This window comes from Pelodiscus sinensis, chromosome 4 (assembly GCF_049634645.1).
Source record: "Pelodiscus sinensis isolate JC-2024 chromosome 4, ASM4963464v1, whole genome shotgun sequence".
NCBI classification, from domain to species: domain Eukaryota; kingdom Metazoa; phylum Chordata; order Testudines; family Trionychidae; genus Pelodiscus; species Pelodiscus sinensis.
The window spans coordinates 132510528-132524256 of NC_134714.1; the positions used below are offsets into that span (position 1 = coordinate 132510528).

At 44.6% G+C, this 13729-nt stretch overlaps 3 protein-coding genes across 3 annotated transcripts; all 3 read right to left on the minus strand.

Moving 5' to 3' along the window:
- Positions 1-62: 62 nt before the first annotated feature.
- Positions 63-1064, minus strand: LOC102461216 (olfactory receptor 5AR1-like). The gene has a single exon (XM_014570574.3). The coding sequence runs from the start codon at positions 1062-1064 to the stop codon at positions 63-65; it is 1002 nt and encodes a 333-aa protein (XP_014426060.3).
- Positions 1065-5902: 4838 nt separating this feature from the next.
- LOC106731571 (olfactory receptor 8U9-like) lies at positions 5903-6841 on the minus strand. The gene has a single exon (XM_014570575.2). The coding sequence runs from the start codon at positions 6839-6841 to the stop codon at positions 5903-5905; it is 939 nt and encodes a 312-aa protein (XP_014426061.2).
- Positions 6842-12549: 5708 nt separating this feature from the next.
- LOC142829341 (olfactory receptor-like protein OLF2) lies at positions 12550-13521 on the minus strand. Its single transcript, XM_075928830.1, has one exon. The coding sequence runs from the start codon at positions 13519-13521 to the stop codon at positions 12550-12552; it is 972 nt and encodes a 323-aa protein (XP_075784945.1).
- Between the last annotated feature and the right edge of the window lie 208 nt (positions 13522-13729).

Consider the following 13729-nt stretch of genomic DNA (forward strand, 5'->3'; position numbering starts at 1 on the left):
CAAATAAATAATATGAATGTAATAATGAACAATACCACCACAAATTCTAGTAGACACCATCACTATGGGCTGGAATTCCCTTGTTTCCACTCCCCATCACTCAACCAGCATTTGGATGAAAATATTGAGGAATTGGTTCGAAGTTTATTCATGGCTTTCCTCAGCGCATCTTTCACCTCCCTGTTCCTCAGGCTGTAGATGAGGGGGTTCAACATGGGGCTCCCCAGTGTGTAGAACAATGAGGCTATTTTGTCCGTGTCCATGGAATAGCTGGAGGTTGGCCAGAAAGACATAAAAATGCCGGTGCCTTGAAAAATGACCACCGCTGTCAAGTGGCAAGCGCAGGTGGAGAAGGCCTTGTGCCGGCCCTCAGCAGAGCGGATCCGCAGGATGGTGGAGATGATGAGGACATAGGAGAGGAGGATAATCACACTGGTGAGCACCACAGTGTAACATGTAGAAGCAAACATCACAATCTCACTGAAGTGTGTATCAGAGCAGGAGAGCCCCAAAACAGAGGGCAGTTCACAGTAGAAATGCCTGATGATGTTGGAGCTGCAGAATGACAGCCGAAATGTACAACAGGTGAGTATCAACGTATCCACCAACCCCACAGCGCACACCCCAGCCACCAGCAGGTCACAACGCTGCCTGGACATAGTGACTGTATAAAGCAGCGGGTTACAGATGGCCACATAACGGTCATACGCCATCACAGCCAACAAGAGACACTCAACATCTACACAGACAAGAAAGCAATACATTTGCACAGCACAAGCCATGTACGAAATGCTTTTCTTCTCAGCTAAGAAAGTCTGCAGCATCTTAGGGGCAATTACTGTGGAACAGCAGAGATCACAGAAAGACAAAGTCCTGAGGAAAAAGTACATGGGGGTGTGCAGTTGTGGGTCAATTGTGATTAACAAGATCATCCCTCCATTACAGATCAGAGTGGTAACATAAATCAGTAGGAACAACACAAATAGGGGGACCTGTAGCTCTGGATGATCTGTCAGTCCTGAGAGAATGAACTCAGTCACCACCGAGTGATTTCCCTCTTCCATGTCCTCGGAGCAGAGATCCAGCAGCTACAGTGGGACATTAGATGGCTTGGGTAACATAATTTTTCTTGCTAACAAATTAAGAGAAGAAAAATGGAGATCAGTATATTAATGAGCATCAGTATAAGATTGGAGATGGGTTTAGTCTATGGAGTCAGAAGTTAACGGCTGATCATGCCAGTTGTTCTATACAATGCACCCAATATACACACAGAATAATCACATCACAGACACAAACAGCACTGATCTCGAATAGAAACAGCAAACAGTGTGATGGGATTATTATTTGGCTCATGAAGGTGTGTGAGCAAACTTTTCACCCTTTTTGGGCAAAAAGAGCTTTGTGGCATGGCATGTGTGTTGTGGAAAAGCTTGTGTGCTGAGCTAATTCAGCTTTTTTTGCAGCTGAAATGGCATTTACATTGTTCTGTCAGAAAATCCTGAGAAATATTGGAAATCAGGGGCTTCAATGTCTATGTAATTGCCAATTTTTTTCCAAATGCAAGGTGTTTCAATAGCTCAAGGTGGGCTGAGGCTTTTAGTGTTGTAGGTCATGAATTCAGTATGGCTGATCACACCGGTGTCTGTATGAGTGTGTGACTGTGATGTAGGACAATCGCACGTACCTGCTGTGGAAAGAGATGTGGTGTTTCCCCATTAATGAATGTGACAATTTGGAGTGTTCAGGAAATTTTATACTCAGATCTCTGATCCATGGGACATGCTCTCTGAAGTAACCAGGAATAGCTGATCTGAGAGAAGCACAACACCTAATTACGATGCTTAGTGTAGCAAAGTCACCTTGGGTGCATCTCATTCCCGGGGGATTAATTTGGTGCGCTCTTTCCTCCTGTGTTACTAAATGATGCAATTTCTTTCAGAGTTGCACGGTGCAACAGGGCGTACATTTCATCTTCTTGTTTTCAAAGTTAAACCCAGGGACTATGTCGAGCTGAGCAGCAAAGGCTTTGTTTGTGGAGACTGAAAGCTTTTGGCTGAAAACACAATGGATCCCCTCAGAAATACAACCAAGGTGCCTCAGATACCAGAGCCCAATATTGTCTGCCATGGGCCAGGCTCCCTGGCTGGACTCCACCTCCCATGATGCGTGATGGACTCTCCTCGTACTGAACTGCCCTAAGAAATCACCAGAGGCCCACAGCCACAGGTTGAGGAGAGGAGAGGTTATTTTGATTTAAAGATGAAACATGTCCATGGAAAAGATAATTACTCGAAAGATCCCAAACTCTTCATCTCTCTGGGTACGTCTACACTATCCCCCAGTTCGAACTAGGGAGGCTAATGGGGGTGACCAAAATTGCAGATGACGCGTAGGATTTAAATTTCCTGTGCTTCATTAGCATATTCCCGTCCGGTCGCCATTTTGGAAATTGACTAGCCTGGAATAACTGCCTGCGTCTACAGGCGGCAGAGAAGCGTGATTCCGAGATAACCCCTTAGTTCGAATTAACAGTTAAACCTCATGGAATATTTAAATCCCATGCTTTATTTGCAATTTTGGTCACCCTCATTAGCCTCCCTAGTTCTAACTAGGAGGCTAGTGTAGATGTATCTTCTCTCTCTCTCTCTCTCTCTCTCTCTCTCTTCGCACATTATCTATCTATCTATCTATCTGTCTGTCTGTCTGTCTGTCTGTCTATCTATCTATCTATCTATCTATCTATCTATCTATCTATCTATCTATCTATCTATCTATCTATCTATCTATCCCCATACACCTCATCTATCTATCTATCTATCTATCTATCTATCTATCTATCTATCTATCTATCTATCTATCTAATCACAGACTATGATATTCTAAAATGGCCAGCAGGAGCCTGTTACCCCAAGGGCGTAGGTAGCAAATACGGTTAAAGTGTCACTCGGTGTCCCTGTTAGAAGCAGAAAATCGCTCCCCACCATTAAAGTCTGCTGTTATGGTTGCGAGTTGGTGGGCTACTGGGATCTCCCTGCTTCTCCATTTTCAGCCCTGCTTATTATCCTATTTGGCAGGTCTATTTTATCATTAAATGTTGATAGAAGGTCCATACCCAAAATGCCACATCCATCAAGATTCTGTAATCCCACGGACCTTTGGCTGGACTAAAGGCCCAAGAGTCCTATGAGTTCTTGGGTAAATGGTGTTAAGCTCTTTCCCATTGTGTGATGTTAATGATTTGATTTCCTTAATGGGGATGTCCCTTAATATCAAATTTTCTTTGGTGCATAACAAGCTGCTGGAGGCCCCTTCATCGGGGCAGACTGGCCCAGCGGGAGACCGGGAATTTCCCGGTGGGCTGTCCTCCTAAGGGCTGGCTGGTGGATGCTGGAGGAGGAGGGGGATTATAATGGGGCGCCGCAGCCCTGCACTTCAAATTCCCCGGTGCCGCGCGCCGGCCATGTACAAGCCATTGTGGAGCCGAGGGAGTGCATGCGTGGCATACTCAAACCCCGTGCAACGGATGAAAGGGGAGACACCTGGGCGTGGCGTGACGTCATGGCCCGGGACTTTAAAACTGCCCGGCCCAGTGTTGCACCGCATAGCCCAGCTCCATGGTCTGGAGCCCCAGAAGCAGCTGGGGTCCAATCACAGATTCCAGCCCCACAAACTGGAAGGCAGAAGTTAAGTAGGAGAGGGGAAGGGGGAAATAGGGAGAAAGTGTGGGAGAGGAAGGGGCTTCTGCTAGGAGATGAATATACCCTGTGGTTTGGGCTCTCCCTGGAACACGTGCCCCCCCCCCCAGGAAGCTGCACAAGCTGCATTTGTGCGTGCACCCCCAGAAAGCCGTGCCAGCTGCATTTGCGTGTGCACTCTCCCCGGACAAAAAAGGGGGGAGGGCAAAAAATGTTTTGATTGGAGTGGCAAAAAACCTCGAATCAGCACGCAGGTGTAGAGTCACACGGGGGTGACGTCAAAAAGGGGGAGGGGCACGCAGGATGATGTCATGGGGAGGGCTGTTCTCAACCCATTTTCCGGGCCTATTTTGATTGGCAGCCCGCCCCTGCCTCCTTGTCTCAACTTGAAAGAGCTCAATACATTACACAGCAGAATCTTCTAATTTTACACATAACATTGCCGCACATATTTTAGCAGAATAATGATCATCAGCAGTTTATGAGCTTGATGAAGAGAAAGAGGGACTGTTTTGCCGTTCTTTTACATACATATTTTATACAACTGGTCCTTCATTGCTTCAGAGGAGTAGCCGAGTTAGCCTATAACTGGAAAAACTTAAAAAAAACCCCAAATGATCCCATCTATGTTTTGTTAGTCTTCAAGGTGCTGCTACACTATTAGTTGTTTTTTAAGTTGTTCTTTTATTGTCAGGAGAAGGAATTATCATCTAGTCGTATTGAGAGCATTAGCTTAGAACTCTTTAATTTGGGGCTTAAAGTTCCTGACTTTACTGCAGACCTCGCATATAGTCTTGAAGCAGGACCTGTACTTTCTCTGTGTGTCAGCTCATTTGTGAAACTGAGATAATATTGTGCTACCTAACATGGAAGTTATGACAAATAAAACAATAAAGATTTTGAGGTGCTCAGGGATTTGTGTTGATGAGGCCCATATTGGAACAGCTAACTGTAATGGTCCACCGATAGCTATTTTTTATTTCAAATAATGTTTTCAATTTGCTCTATGTTTAGGACATTTTCAGATTTCAGTCACATTGAGATGAATATTTTCTAAGCAGCTGTGAACTAAAAAATAATTTATGAGAGTAGCTTCATCCATTTCTCACTCACCATATAAAACCGTTATCCTTCACAGTCTATAATACATCCCAAGAGAACTAAGAGCAAGAACACATAGTTAACATGCTGATGAGGTGTAAATAGCTTGTGTATGATTTTTTTTCTCTGTGTTTATGTTGTAGAGAAAATTCACACTTTTGTGCTATTTCATATTCTGTTCAGTGCAGACTGTCACAGGGGATGCACACACACTGTGCTCTCTCTTAGGGTGTGTCTAGACTACAAGGTTTTGTCGACAAAAGTGGACTTTTGTCTGTAGTTTTGTCTAACTATACATAATGTTGACAGAATTCGGCAGTTTTGTTGACGGCGGGAAACCTCATTCTACGAGGAATAACACCTTCTGTCGACACAGTTCTGTCAACAGAACGGGTTATTGCATCTACACTGCCATTTGCGTCTACACTCTCATGTCGACAAAGCAGCTTGCTTTCTCAACAGAACTGAATGTAGTCTAGACACTCTTTGTCAACAGAAACCTTGCCAACAGTATCTGTCGACAACACCACTGTCGACAAAAGCCTGTAGGCTAGACGTATCCATAGACACCATGCTCCTATTTCTTTTTTTGTTTTGTTTTGTTTTGTTTTGTTTCCTTAAGATGAAGTGAAGGATGTTGTGATGAAAATAACGTTATTTCCTCAGTGTGCAGGGACACAAACCAGGAGACAAACTCTACAACAACTACCTTTCCTTGAGCCATAGAATTTACACACATCCTAATAAAACCAAGCCAGATACAAAGAAACCAACCCAGCTACAAAGTTGAGAGACATTTGAATCCCCCCTCTTCACTGCAACTACAAACAGATCCATGGATTCAAAGCAAATGACGTACATTTACATACTCAGACATGTGAAACAGGTGCATCCTTTAATTTTGCTGGAGTAATAGCATAAGAAAGCTCTAATCTCAGTTGGGACCAGCAGAATTTGTTGGAATAAACATAAATAAATAATAATATCAATGTAATAATGAACCATACTACTATGAGCTCTACAAGATGACATCACTATGGGAGAGGAACTGAATTCCCCTGTTCTCATTCCCCAACATTCAACCAAAACTTAGATGAACAAATTCAGGAATTCGCTAACAGGTTGTGCATGGCTTTCTTCAAGGCATCCTTCACTTCCCTGTTCCTCAAGCTGTAGATGAGGGGATTCAACATGGGGACCACCATCATGTGGAAGACTGAGGCTATTTTGTCTGTGTCCATAGAATAGCTGGAGGATGGGCGGAGAGACATGAAAATGAGAGTGCCATGAAAAATGACCACCGTGGACAAGTGAGAAGAGCAGGTGGAGAAAGCTTTGCACCGGCCCTCGGCAGAGTGGATCTGCAGAATGGCGGAGATGATGTAGACATAGGAGAGAAGGATGGTCACACTACTGATCACTATTATGTAACAAGTAGAAGCAAACATCATAATTTCAATGATGCGGGTGTCAGAGCAAGAGAGCGCCAGCAATGGGGGGATGTCACAGCTGAAATGATTTATGATATTGGAGCGGCAGAATGACAGCTGGAATGTACAACATGTGAGCATCATTGCATCCACCAACCCCACACCACACACCCCAGCCACCAGCTGGTTACAGTGTTCTCTGGACATGGTGACCGTATAGAGTAGGGGGTTACAGATGGCCACATAACGGTCATACGCCATCACAGCCAGCAAGAGACACTCAATATCTACGCAAACAAGGAAGAAAAACATTTGCACAGCGCAGGCAGTGCGAGAAATGCTTTTTCTCTCAGCGAAGAAAGTCTGCAGCATCTTAGGGGCAATTACTGTGGAACAGCAGAAATCACAGAAAGATAAAGTCCTGAGGAAAAAGTACATGGGGGTGTGCAGTTGTGGGTCAATTGTGATTAACAAGATCATCCCCCCATTACAGATCAGAGTAGTAACATAAATCAGTAGGAACAACACAAACAGGGGGACCTGCAGCTCCGGACGATCTGTCAGTCCTAAGAGAATGAACTCAGTCACCACCGAGTGATTTCCCTCTTCCATCTCCTCTGAGCAGACATCAGATTGCTACAGTGATATGGGCAGGTGGATTGATTCTGAGAATCTGTGTCTTCGCTGTAATGAAGTAAGTGAAGAAAATGGAGATCAGTTTCTTAATGGGCACCTGTATAAAATTGGGGATGGGCTTAGTGTACAGAGCTAGATGTTCACAGCTGCTCATTCTAGTTGTTCCATACATTCCACACATTGTACGCATAAAGAGCACACAGGTTAATCATGACACACACACAAACACTCCTCTTCACTGATCTCAGCAGCAAACAGCAACTTGTTACTCTGCTGAGGGAGAATCAGGGTGAAACCCATCTCAGAGTGATGTGATTATTGCTTAGCTCAAGAAGGGGTGCGAGTAAACAAGTGTGAATGTCTCTAACCTTTTTGGGAATGGGGAGCTCTGTGGCTGGGCATGTCTGTTTGGGGAAAAGCTTGTGTGCTCTGCTAATAAAGCTTTTATGCATCTGAAATATCATTTCCAGTGCGCTATAAGAAAATCCTGAGAAACCGTGGAAACCAGGGATTTCAGGGACTATGTAATTGCCTATTTCTTCCAATCAAGTGGTTTGTTTCCATAGCTCAAGGTGGGCTGAGGCTTTTAGTGTTGTAGGTTATGAGTTCAGTACCCGTAGATGGTCCTGGTGAGCGTGACTATGATGCAAGTCAATAGTACGTACCTGATGAGACGAGAGATGTGGTGTTTCCCCTTCGAAAGAAAGTGCCAGGTTTGAGTATTCAGGAAGTTTTATACCCAGATCTGTGATCCATGGGACATGCTCCCTGAAGTAAGCGTGACTAATTGATCTCAAGAGGTGCAACACCTAATTCACCTATTGAGTGAAGCTAAGTTACTCTCAGTGAAATGAATTCTCTGGGGACTAATTTGGTACGTTTTCTGCCTTAGAAATTGCATCATTCAGTAACACTCAGAGTTGCTCAGTACAACAGGACGTACATTTCTTCTTCTTGTTTTCAAAGTTTAACCCTGGGACTGTGTCGAGGTATTCAAAAAGGACTTTGTTTGTGGAGACTGAAAGCTTTTTGTTGAAAACACAATAGATCCCATCAGAAATAACACAGAGGTGGCTCAGTTACCACTGCCCAATATTGTCTGCATGGGCCAATTTCCCATGATGTATGATGGACTCTCTTCTTGCTGAACTGCTCTAGAAAATCTCCAGCGTCCCACAGCCACAGTTTGAGGAGGGGAAGGGACGAGATTGGTATTTTGATTGAAAGACGTTCATGGAAAAGATAGTTTCTTGAAAAATCCCCAAAATCTATCTATCTATCATCTGTCTATTGATCTATCTATCGATCTATCAATCACAGATTGTGATATTCTATGTGTTTCTCTTGCTGTGTCTCTCCCCAAAATAGAACAGCTAGGTTCTTTGGTTTTGCTTGATGGAGGACACATGGGGTATATCTAGACTACATGGCTTCGTCGACAGAGCTGTGTAGATTTGTGTATTGGGCAAAGGGAAATGAAGCGGCGATTTAAATAATCGCCGCTTCATTTAAATTTAAATGGCTGCCGCGCTGAGCCGACAAACAGCTGATCAGCTGTTTGTCGGCTCAGCGCGCTAGTCTGAATGCTCCGTGGTCGACATTAAAGCCCTTTGTCGACTGCCCCATTATTCCTCGTGGGATGAGGTTTACCAGGGCGGTCGACAAAGGGCTTTGATGTCAGCCGTGGAGCGTCCAGACTAGCTGTTTGTCGGCTCAGCGCAGCAGCCATTTACATTTAAACGAAGCGGCGATTATTTAAATCGCCGCTTCATTTCCCTTTGCCTACAACCCTAATCTACATGGGTCCGTCGATGGAGCCCTGTAGTCTAGACACAGCGATGGTGACTGGAGACACTTAGTAAGTGACCCGCTTGTAGAGAGAAGGCTTCATGGAATAGCTAGTCAGGGCCAGGCTGGCCCATGTAAGGCTGTTGATCAGAAGGCTCCTTGGATTGTTACCTGGGTAGTTTGCTGGGAGAGAAGCACGAGTGAGAAGCAGGGGTGGGTGGAGTCAGGGAAGGAAAAGGGCGCCACATGCAGGAGCAATGAAGAAAGATGCAATGATCTTCGGGTACAGACGAGGTTTAATGTTATCTAGGGATTAATTGCAAAAGAGGGAGAAAGGGGGAGATGACTCAATGCAGATATAACACACTTAAAACCAAACTAGGGACAGTAACAGCACATGCAGGGGCTGGAAGTCCAGACCCACCTCATCAAACCCCGTTTGGCCTTGAGTTTTAAAATGGTAAGAATAGCCCCTGAGTGCAGTGTCCTTACTCTCCTGGGACTGGCAGAGGCGCTGGGGGAGGTGCCTAGGACCTGCTACCCTCAGGCAGATTTAGGATCCTCAGGGAGTCCCGCGATGTCCTGTCCCGCACTGGGGGGTGCAGAGGATCCGCAGGCTGGGGGTGTTACAGGCAGGCTGTGTGGGGGGGCAGTTGGTAAAATCCCCTTCTCCCCCCCTCGCAGGCATGGCTGGGGCTGCCCCTGGCTGTCAGGGGGTGGAGCTGCCACTAGGGCCGACAGTAGCTGTAACTGAGGCAATGCAGCCCTTACAAAGCCACACGGACAAGGAAAGCCTGAGGGGAATGACACCCTCGTTACCACTTGGGGGAAAATCCAGTTCAGCCCAGTCTCTGAGCGTCAATGCCTGAGAAGATCCAACGTGGATCCCTAGGTCAAGGGTCACAGACTCCATTTTGTTTGTCCCAATTCTGACTTAAACACGGTCATAACATTACATTTAATGAGGTAGATCAATTAAACTCTTCAACCAGCCACCAAGAAGGTCAGCTTCAGCTCCATTATGTCATCAATGTAGAGTCTCTGAGCACCTTGAAAACTTTATTCTATTTATTGTAATCCCTTCCATCACAGAGAAAGTAAGGGTACGTCTACACTAGCTCCCTAGTTCGACCTAGGGAGTCTAATGAGGGCGACCGAAATTGCAAATGAAGCAATTTGGTGTTTGAAGTAAACCCCTTAACTTGAATTAGCTGTTAAACGTCATTTCACGAGGAATAACAGCTAATTCGAGTCGGGTTTGCTTTGAACTCCCGTATCACGGGCTAGTCAATTTCACCACTCTTTTACATACAATTTTACATAACTGTTTCTTTATTGTCAGGAGTAGGAAAGATCATCTATTAGGTTGGGTATTAGCTTGGAACTCTGTAATTTGTGGCTTAGTTCCTGGCTTTTCTAGAGACCTCTTGTGTGAGCTTGAAGCAGGACATGAACTTTCTCTGTGCCTCAGCTCATCATCTGTGTAATGGAGATAATATTGTGCTACCTAATGTAGAAGTTATGACAATCAAAACAATAAAGATTTTAAGGTGCTCCCAAGAAGTATGGTGATGTGGGCCTCCTAAGAATCTACGATCTTTAATGATCTGCCAGCAGGTGTTTTATATTTCAAAAAATACCTACATTCTGAAAGGATATTTTTAATTTTTCATCATTGAATAGGAAAAGTAAAAATAAAGTTGCTAACACATATGGTTACTTTGTTTCATTGTGTATTTATAGTGAAAGGAACAATCAGAGAGCCTGGGTTTGAAGCATTTATCTTCCTTTACTGTGAATACCAGCAAATACTGAAGCATCTCATCAATTCATTAATATTGCCTATAGAAGCTAAGATCATGCAACCTAGAAATTATGAGGCTCCACTCTCTTTGCCCTTTGGAACCAACCAACAGAAAGGGCCTTGAAATCAATGGTGCCGTAACCCAGTCTTCTCATTGTCAGCATTCAGTGCAGTGACCATTACACAAACGTATCTAGAAGTGGGTGGATTTCTTTTGGGCTCAACATTTATTGTCAAAAACAATGAATCTGTGGTTCCCTTGAAACTATTCGCCAATGTGTTAAAAATTCTCCTGAGAGTTTTGTCCCAAACTATGTGCATGTGTTTTGGGAAGGATTTAGGCATCGATTACGAGGCAGCCCAAATAAGGAGGCTTTGTAATTTCACGACCCATAGTCAGGCTGTTTACTTGTGAGGTGGCAATCCAGGTTCAATTCCCCTGTCTGCCCAATTCTGGGTTCAGATGTGCATTTGGGTTTCCTGCCTTCCTAGAAAGAACCCCAGCCACGGAGCAATGAGCGATTCCTGACTGGGTCACTCTCAATCTCTCCCTTCAAAATTGTGCGACTATGTAACACAAATTACAGGCCCATTGGAACAGGCATTGATGGGTAGTCGCACCCCCATTGATCTGATGTGTTTCCACCAGATGCGCCAAACAAACTCAGCTTCATTTCTAGCAGCAGCGTCGATGTCGCCAGTGGTGCAGCTCTGGCCCCAGTCTCTCCTGCTGGAGCCATGGCGTTCCTGAGAGCCTTGGGCAGAATCACAGGGCCAGACAGAGAGAATGATTCTATTGACTGGTTGCTAGGGGCACCCATCGAGACGGGGAGCTGCTCAACTTCCTGTCCCTGTTCCAATGGATCTGTCATTTGTGTTCTACTGTGTTACTGTGTTCTCCCAAAGGACCTTTTGGTCGATGTTTTCAATTTGTCAAATGTTTAGGGAATTTTTAGACTTTGATTGGGTCAAGATGACCATTTTCTAAGTAGCCATGAACCAAAAAATCCTTTATGGGCAGAGCTTCATCCCTGTCTCACTCATAGTCCCTGGAGCCATGCAATTCCTAGAACCACTATACTTTAGCGGCTGTGCTACACCCCAAGAGCACCAAGAGGAAGAATGCATAGCAAACATGCTGATGAGGTGTAAATATCTAGTGTCTGATATGAATTTATCTCTCTGTTGAATTCATGTAATAGAGAAAACTCACGTTTTTGGTGCTATTTAATACTGCATTCAAAAATGATGCACATACACCGTGTTCTCTCTCATAGAATATGCCCATACTGCATCTCTCTTACACAAAAGCTTATGCAAATGAAGCATGGCAACGTGCTTCATTTGCATAATTAATTAGGGGCCGCTTTTGCACAAAGATCCCCTCTCGAGCAAAAGCCATTCTTCCTCATTTTTCAGGAAGAACGCCTCTTACGCAAAAGGGGGGCTTATGCAAAAAGGAGCCATCTACTCAGTTCCGTTTTGCACAAAAGTGGCCCCTAATTACCTATGCAAATGAAGTGCAGCAATATGCTAATCTGCACTTCATTTGCATAAGCTTTCGTGCAAGAGAGGTGCAGTATAGATGTAACCATAGACAGTAGGTTCCTATTTGTTTTGCTGTTCCCTTAAGATGAAGTGAAGGACGTTGTGAGGAAAATCATGTTTTTCCTCAGTGCATTGACACAAACCAGGTGACAATCACTCTCTGCTAAACCTCTCATTGCTTCAGCCTATAGAAATCACACACTTCATAATGAAACCAAGCCAGCTATAAAGAAACCAATCCAACTACAAATAAGAGGGACTTTAGATACTCCCTTCTTCTTTCCAAAAACAAACCGATCCATGGATTCAAAGCAAATGCATGTATTAATGTACTCACGCATTTGCAATAGGTGCATCCTTTAATTTTGCTAGGATAATAGCTTAATGTAGCCCTCCAGCCCTGATCTCAGTTGAGGCCTGCAGGGCTTATTGGAAGACAAACAAATTCATAATTAGAGCAATACAATAATGAACAATAATACCAGGGGCTGTGCGAAAAAAAAAGTTGCACTAGGCTGGGAATTCAATTCAGCTGTTTCCGCCCTCAATCACTCAACCGGCACTGAGATGAACAGATGCAAGAATTGATTAGGAGTTTATTCATTGCTTTCCTCAGGGCGTCTTTCACCTCCCTGTTCCTCAGGCTGTAGATGAGGGGGTTCAACATGGGGATCACCAGTGAGTAAAACACTGAGATCATTTTGTCGGTATCCATGGAATAGGTGGAGGTGGGTCGGAAATACATAAAAAGGAGGGTGCCATAAAATATGACCACTGCGGTCAAGTGACAAGTGCAGGTGGAGAAGGTTTTGCGCCGGCCCTCGGCAGAGCGGATCTGAACAATGGTGGAGATGACAAAGACATAGGAGAAGAAGATGGTCCCAATGCTGATCACTACAATGTAACACATCGATGCAAACAACAAAATCTCATTGATGTGGGTGTCAGAGCAGGAGAGCGCCAGTAGGGGGGGCATGTCGCAGCAGAAATGATTGATGATATTTGAGCGGCAGAATGACAACCGAAATGTAGAACATGTGAGTATCAATGCATCCACCAACGCCACAGCAAAAACCCCAGCCACCAGCAGGTGACAACGGTGCCTGGACATGGTGACCATATAGAGCAGAGGGTTACAGATGGCCACATAACGGTCGTACGCCATCACAGCCAGCAAGAGACACTCAACATCTACACAAACAAGAAAGAAATACATTTGCACAGCACAGGCAGCATGAGAAATGCTTTTCCTTTTGGCTAAAAAATTCTGCAGCATCTTAGGAGCGATTACTGTGGAACAACAGAGATCACAGACAGATAAACTCCTAAGGAAAAAGTACATGGGGGTGTGAAGTCGGGTGTCAACTGTGATTAACAAGATCATCCCCCCATTACAGACCTGGGTGGTAACATAAATCAGTAGGAACAACACGAACAAGGGGACCTGCAGCTCTGGACGGTCTGTCAGTCCTGAGAGGATGAATTCAGTCACTGCTGAGTGATTTCCCTCTTCCATCTCCCCGGAGCAGAGATCAGACAGTTACAGTGATGATGTGGGCAGGCTGACAGCTCTGGCAACTTATCCCTTCTCTGTAACATGTTAAAAAAATGGAGATCAATTTCTTAATGGCACCTGTACCAGCTCCGTGAAACGCTTAGTCCACAGAGCCAGATGTTCCATATAATTAATTCACTATACAAAGAGAAGGATACGGAGGGTAATC

Bases quoted from the DNA above. Each gene is read 5' to 3' on its own strand.
- LOC142829341 (XM_075928830.1), bottom strand. From the start codon at position 13,521: ATGGAAGAGGGAAATCACTCAGCAGTGACTGAATTCATCCTCTCAGGA.
- LOC102461216 (XM_014570574.3), bottom strand. From the start codon at position 1,064: ATGGAAGAGGGAAATCACTCGGTGGTGACTGAGTTCATTCTCTCAGGA.
- LOC106731571 (XM_014570575.2), bottom strand. From the start codon at position 6,841: ATGGAAGAGGGAAATCACTCGGTGGTGACTGAGTTCATTCTCTTAGGA.